This window comes from Mesitornis unicolor, unplaced genomic scaffold, assembly GCF_000695765.1.
Source record: "Mesitornis unicolor isolate BGI_N332 unplaced genomic scaffold, ASM69576v1 scaffold23524, whole genome shotgun sequence".
NCBI classification, from domain to species: Eukaryota; Metazoa; Chordata; class Aves; order Mesitornithiformes; family Mesitornithidae; genus Mesitornis; species Mesitornis unicolor.
The window spans coordinates 49,158-56,660 of record NW_010179715.1 but is presented as its reverse complement, the minus strand read 5'-3'; the positions used below and the strand labels follow the sequence as shown (position 1 = coordinate 56,660).

The following is a 7,503-nucleotide window of genomic DNA, read 5'->3' as shown; positions in this document are numbered from 1 at the left end:
ACCATCCATGCCATTTTCCTTTCTTTATGAATAGCAAAGTGCTCTCTTCTTTCTCTGAAGTTCCTCAACATGTCAAAGGTCCTTGGCATTGGAGCAGCCTAAGAAGAGGCTTTGATTCAAAGATTCAGTTCCATTGAACCTTCTTGAATGAATCCTTCAAAGAATCAGTATTTTTTGAGAGATTTTCTAGTCATCACCTCTATCAATGATATTCCACAGACACGCAGACCTGTACAGAACTTTTGGAAAGGAAGAGATTTATAGATAATTCTTTTTTGTGGGTGATCTATTACACAAAATAATTTTCCTTAACAGAGCTTTATAAAGATTTTTGATTAGTTACTCTTACTGCAGAAAGGTGAACAGGTCAGCTACATTTTCAATATATTTCATGATGGCAGGGTATGTTCCTGTTTTATTTACATAATGTGCAGACACAAGGCCATGAAACCCATTTCATAAGAAGCTCAGTGAAAAAAGTTAAGCAAAAAAGCAGGAATCGTTTCAAAGGGAGAATTTGTCTTTTGAACTGAAGTGTTGCTCACTGGAAAATGAAGATGTTAAGCAAGCTCAAGTATAAATGATTCTTTGCTGAAAATTATGTTTACTGCTTTAGATAGCAGAAAACCTTGGTCTGATTTTCATGATGAAATAAATTCTTCTGACTCTACCAATATTCGTCTGTTGGTGAAACTAGAAGGCATTTAATCCTGGAAAAAATTACTACTGATTGAAGTAATCACAGCAAGCAAATACATGATATTTCTTTTACCAGTGATAGTTCTTCTGAGATTGTTTGATAAAACAGTTTAGGATAGTTGCCTAAAGTTTGATACTCCCTGGATGCTTCTGGTTCCTGGCAACTGTGTATTTTTCTGTCATACGATTCAAAGTGTACTGAACTATCAGGAATGTGAGGAAAGAAGTCTGTAGTTTTCTGTTCCTTCTTTTGCTTTCTCTCTCAGGAAATCCTTCATTGTTTTGTATAGGGACAAATGAAATTTCTTATGCTTGTATGCGAACATGAACATAATTGAAAGGGAAGCTTGTAATCTTTTATTTCATATCTTACATATATTTGCATTAGAACAGGCAGGATGTGATCTAATACATAGTTGGGCCCTTGGTATGTTCAGAAATGATTTTTAGGATGTTGACTGTAACAAGAGCTTTTAGATGAGCTATTACAAATATCATATTAAGACTAGTAATTCATTGAAATAATGGAGCTAATATTGTGTGAATGTGTACCTTTTTCTTGTACAGCTGTACTCATATTTAATTCTCTCTGCATTTGATGAAAGAAGTCACGTTTTTTAATCTGTTTGAGATTTCTAAATATATAAAATATATTAAGATTAACACTAATTTTGAAACACACCAATTTGAAGTTAAACAATAAAGTGTTTTGTATGAAACACTGATGTTGAGGTTATTCGATTTTTTCATTCTTTATTTGCTCCAATTTTAACAGTTTGTGAATGCTATATCTGTACTGTGTAGATACGCACACATATAAAAGTAATATCTTTTTTTGTTTAAAACATTTTTGGAAGAAAAATTATATCTGGCTGTAGTTGATGTTAGATGATCTGGTCTGAAGGCTTTTCCTCACTGGATTTTGTTACAATTTATTTTTGACACCACAGGTAACATGTTTCTCATAGTTCTGATGTAATTAAGAAGAGCCATCCCATGATCAATTCTTCCATGTAAATAAAAAAACTATGCACATTACTAATCCCCTCAACATAAATACTATACATAAAACTGTATTTGAATAAGCATTTTACTTGGAGACCTAAGCATCTGTTTTTAAAAGCTAACCGGTGCTCATCCATCTGTTCAATAAACTTGAATAACTTTCTCTCTTTTCTTCCCAGATACAAATTGGTTGGATATCACTATATTCACTGCAGGTTTTCTTTAATACCAACTAGTAATAGTGTGAAAGCATTTTTCCTACTGTTCTGCAGATGTCATACTACCCCATAAAATGTGCATGCTTTAGTTTCTTCGGAAACTGAAGACAACTATCTGCAAGTGTCTTTTCTTCAGTATAAATAATGCTGTTTCCCCCTCTCTTTCCTCAGGTGCCTATCCAAGACTCTCTCTGAGCTTCAGGTTGAAGAGAAATATTGGATACTTTATTCTTCAAACGTACATGCCCTCCATACTGATTACCATTTTATCATGGGTGTCATTCTGGATCAATTATGATGCATCAGCAGCAAGAGTCGCCCTTGGTATGTGCTAAGAATGAGTGGGACATTAAAATGTCAGACTGAATGTAGCCTTCAGAGGCTGTTAAAGACTGCAATGTGATGTCAATGTTTTGATATTTCAAAATCATTTACGTCAAAATCATGTCATCCAGTATTGCCTCAAAAGTGATAAGTTTTCCCCTGCATGCAAGAATATAGCTACCATTAAATCTCTGACTTGAGTTGCTCGTATGGGTCCCAGCCTGGTTCTCATCAAAGTTAATGTTGTTGTCAGTAGCTTCAGTGTGGGAACCAGCTCCAAAATCCAAGAGCTTGAGCGTGGGCTTTTAGTCCAGCTCAGTGTGGGAAATCAAGTGTGGCTCCAAGCCTCCTTCCGAGGTCCTTGGTGCTTTAACTGGCAGTGACAGGAACAGACCGCAAGAACCATGTGTTAGTCCAGAGCACAGGGGCACATCAGCTACGGACCATGACATCCCTCCTAACTCTTAGAATGCCCGGTATGCTAAGTGCATTTTTACAACAACTTAAAGTGTCTGATGGCAGAAAAACATGGATTTTGCACAAGTTGGGGATCCCTGTCCAAGTCCTTTTCAGATTAAAGTATCCTTTAGATAAGGGAAGATGGTTTCAAAATATCTCCCAGGAAATATTTCATCTATTACAGAAACATACTTAGGGATAGCTATAAATAAGGAAGATTAAATGGATCCATAAATCCTTATGATTACTGCTACCTCTCATCTCATCCCAAATCCCGTCTTCAACCCTGTCCTTCCCAATAGCACATACCTTCCTACCCAAAACTTGACACTAAGCCTATGCTGTATAACTTCCTGCCGTACTCTCTTATCTTCTTAAAACAGGAACATATTCCCTAGTTCCCTTATTTTTCCAATATGTACTACTGCAAACCAGGAGTCCGACCCACGTCCATATGATTCCACATCCTCCCCATGGTCCCACATAGCAAAGCAGTCTGGGCAGTCACAGCTATACCTTTGTGCAATATCATATTGCATCCTAGCGTCTGAACTTGGGTAACTGAAGATATTGTAGATTAATTGCAGTTACTGTACAGTAATTCTACAGGTACTGTGCATTAGCTGGTGAATATGGGCATGACACAGTCTGATATTATCACTGAGCAGCTAGTGCATGTTGAGCAGGTTCCAGATAAGTAGTAGCTTAATGGGAGGTGGGGTGTAGAGTCTAAACAGCCCTGATGTATTCATAAATGAGCTACTGGATACCAAAGATCCACCCTGGGGACATTATGACCTAGTGAGGGGAGCACTTCAAACACATCAGTCAGCATCTAGATTTTACATACTGATCAGGACTGCAGAGAACAGATGGTTAGACAGAAGTTACCAATCTCAGTGACATTCAATGCCCTTCTGCAATGGGTTCATGTGTTTTTTCCTTGTTTAGGGAACAGGGCTGTCTCATGTGGCCTACTTCTGTGTAGCACAGGTTCATCAAGTACTGTACTGTGATAACAGAAATATTAGAGCAGAAGTCAGAGAGTACATTCAAAGCAAGCTCAGGAGCCCAGATGTTCTATTTCCACTTGATAGAGAGTACTTTTGAGAGGACAAAAAATCATCTAATAGGTTCTTCTGAGAAAACAATTAGAGCTTTGGTGATTATGTCTTGTATCACCTGATATTTGTATAATGAAGTTCAGTACCGTGGGACTAATCCTATGTTCCTTTGTATAGCCACTTTTATGAATCTGAAGCTGATACGAAATGCGATCAAAGTTTAAAGGCAATGTAGCACCTTTGGACATATGTAACTAGCTCTGAAAAGCTCATTTTAGAGGAGAATAAGGCCTGCTGACTTAGATATTTGTTAGAGGAAGAACTCTCTGTGCAGTCCTTAGGGACATGGAGACAAGCTTTTGCTCAACCCCTGTAGGAAGCCGATGTTCTCAGAAAGAGACGGATTTTAGTTCATTCACTTCCGTGTTTTGTTCCTGTCCTTGGTCCCTCACTGCACATGCTGTCTGTGACCCAGGCTGCACTGATCCAAGTAGTTCCCTCAACAGAGAAACACAGGCATTGGTCAAAGACCAGCTCATTCCAGAGACTCTGCTATGGACACTGCAGGTAGAGGCTGATTTAGGGCTAATCTCAGGAGAAATATCCAAAACCATAAGTTCTGTTCAAAACTAAGTTTTTGCTAGTTAGCCCTAGAAGTTCCTAAATTCAGTCCTTTGAGTGAGGCGAAAAATAATCTCAAGAGTTCTTGCTGTTGGGAAGGACTATAATTACAAGATTATCCTTTTTTTAAATGATAGGTGAGTGTCAGCTGCTTATCCTCCAGCTGTGCTTTAAAATAAATTATTGATCTTCAGAAGGGCATTTGTCTACAGGGTGTCAGCAGAATCTGCCAGGGGATATATTTCCTTTAGGTTAGTGGTAGCCACCTTTCTATTCAGTGTGCTTAATCTTCTGGATCACCAAGAGATCCACCAAACTGTCCCCATGTGTTGTTTAAGGACTTATCTCTGGAACTGAGATTCCAGCCTGGGAACAGACACTGCAGATGTAGGTGTAGTAACATCTACTGGGAAGGCTTCTAAGTCCCTTGTTGATCTAGGCTTTAGTAAGCGTCTGTAGGATAATAGTGAGATGCCAAAGGTGTGTTAAAAGGAATCTGTGAGATTTCTGGTACAAACATCAGTTTGATTTTAGGTAGCTTTTGGAATCCCTTATGAGAAGCAGCAGCAGGCAGTTCTACAAAGAAATAAACTGATGCAGGCTAGAGGAATCCCTTGGGCTGCAAGCGTATGATAGTAATTGCTGCAGTCCTCCAGCTTTCTCACCCCTGTTCCTTGTGTTGGCATGGGGGTTTTCTAGAGACTTTGTCAAAGTTTCTTTAGGTAAAAATAATGTGTCAGCTATACTCCTCATTTTACTGAAGAGCTGGGTGAGTTATACCCAATACAATTTTAAAATAAGCTTGTGCTGTGTGTCTCCGCTGTATTTCAAGCCATGCAGCATCTGACATCAACAACGCACACTTGTTTCACAGTTTAGAGGAAAAGCACTGAAAACCACATGACGCTGACCTACTAAATATACAAAGTATCTGTTACAGAACCTCATAGGCTACTAGTACAGTTCCCTGGAGTGACACTGTTTACACTGACAGCTTGATTTTGAGTTATATTGTCTTTATTTCTGTCTCTCCAGGTAAAAGAAGCTGTGCTTTATAATGCGGCAGTAATTTTCATTCATTCTTTATTTTTGTTCTGCCTGCATTTTAGTGACTACTTACAAACTGATGGTATAATTATGGAATCAAAGAAAATAGTAATGCAAGGGGACTTGCCTCTTTTACCAGTGGAGACTTATTCCACAAATCAGTGTTTTCAGCTAGTGATTTGCACTTGCCATAAAATTTCCAGCAGAGATACAGACCCTACAGTTTATTGTGAATTCAAGCAGACTGACAATAAATTTCCTTGTCTTACCAGCTTTTCAAAACAGTGCTCTGTAATATATTTTCAGGTGCTATGACCATCCTTAGGTAAATAAATGGGGGTTTGACATACCTTATAGATTTTTCTAGGTATTTTATTAGTGTCCAGTCAATCACTATAAAAATGCAGCTCTTCCTCCTTGGCTTTTTCCTTCCATAAATGCTCACACCTGTCTACCTCTCATTGTTTGCTCTTCTTACTTCTTTCTATGTAAAAAAATAGACTACTGCTCTAAACTTGTAATCTCAAATCCCTCTTCTATGTTGTCCTTTCCTGAAATAGATGTCTAAAATAGATGGGATGAACTGCTCTAGAAAGGTGGGTCTCTGTTTTTCCACTACAGGGAAGCCCTACAAGACTAACTTCAATCAGCTGTTGAACTCTTGGAAATTTAGAAGTGCATTAGAGGGATATTTCAGCATCTATACAGATACTCTGCCTTAATATGTGCACATGATTTTGTCTATCCAGATCCCTAATTAGTTTCATTACTTTTTAAAAACTCTCTTCATTGTGTTGAGCAGTGCAGTGCTGGAAGAGCACACCTTTTAATGCTGGGCAGACTATTTGCCTTGCAGTCTCACATCAGTTTGGTCTTCATGGAAGAGATCCTTAGTGCAGCTATACTAGCTTCCATGAAACTACATTAACTAATAGCGGTGATGCCAGGCTCCCTTGTTAGCTCATCACATGAAGTAAATGCTGTATTGCGGTATAAATGCATCAGCCTTTAATTTTGCTTTCATGTGCTGTGATGTCACCTGCGAGATAACGTTCACAAATTTTTAAGCTGCTTCACGCCGGCAAGGCAAATTTGCCAAAAAGGAAAACAAAACTGAAGCATGGTATGCTTGGACTTGTAAGATATGTGTTCTTTTTCACTTTATGCAGGTATTACAACTGTGCTGACTATGACAACAATCAACACTCATCTGCGAGAGACTTTGCCTAAAATCCCTTATGTTAAAGCCATTGACATGTATCTTATGGGCTGCTTTGTATTTGTCTTCTTGGCCTTACTTGAATACGCCTTTGTCAACTACATTTTCTTCGGAAAAGGCCCTCAAAGACAGAAGAAACTTGCAGAGAAAACAGCAAAGGCAAACAACGATCGCTCAAGATTTGAAGGCAACCGGGTAGGAGTCTTTAATCTATATATAGTCTTTCTTTTCTTTTATTACAAAAACTAACTTTATGTAATAAACAAAAAAAGGTTGCATAAAAACGTCACCAACCACATCATCTTTTTGTGGACAAACTTTGTCGGTTTTATATTCAAGAAACTACATAGAAGAATATATTTAAGCATACAGAAATCGAAGTGAGTATGATCTGTATGACAAGTAACTGTAAGAAGAAGAAAATAATGGGAGTGCAGCTAGCTTAAAAATAAAGACTCAGGACTACAAAGGCATTTACTTGTCAAAATCAAATATAATTTAACTGTGATTTTGTTTAAGTACCTACATAAGGGAATCCAGGATCTGAGCATGCTTTTCCTCATTTCAGTTAGAGCAGACGCATTTAGAATGGGAGACAACAGATAAAGGATTAGTTCTGCCATGCTAATTAACTGGCACACATAGCTGAACCCCTACCGGCCAACATGGCGGAACCGCTGTGTGTGGCATTGTCATCTGCTGCTGTTTAAGACCAGCAGAAAATTATGATTCCTAGAGAAACTTTCACATTGATTTCTGAAGCACACTATTGACATGGTCTCTGGTGATCACACTCCAGCCTATTTTCTTGCCTGGAGTATTACTTCATCCAGTGAATACCCTTTTC

The 7,503-nt window shown here is 38.2% G+C and overlaps 1 protein-coding gene across 1 annotated transcript in view; it reads left to right on the top strand.

The window, feature by feature from the left end:
- Nucleotides 1–2,058: 2,058 nt before the first annotated feature.
- LOC104539380 (gamma-aminobutyric acid receptor subunit beta-3) overlaps nucleotides 2,059–7,503 on the top strand; it is a gene marked incomplete at its 5' end in the record, with an annotated part of 16,502 nt that continues 11,057 nt past the window's right edge. The window contains 2 exons of the mRNA XM_010182883.1: nucleotides 2,059–2,246; nucleotides 6,607–6,851. Of these exons, the coding sequence (XP_010181185.1) occupies nucleotides 2,059–2,246; nucleotides 6,607–6,851 (433 nt within the window). The remainder of the gene's footprint in view (nucleotides 2,247–6,606; nucleotides 6,852–7,503) is intronic.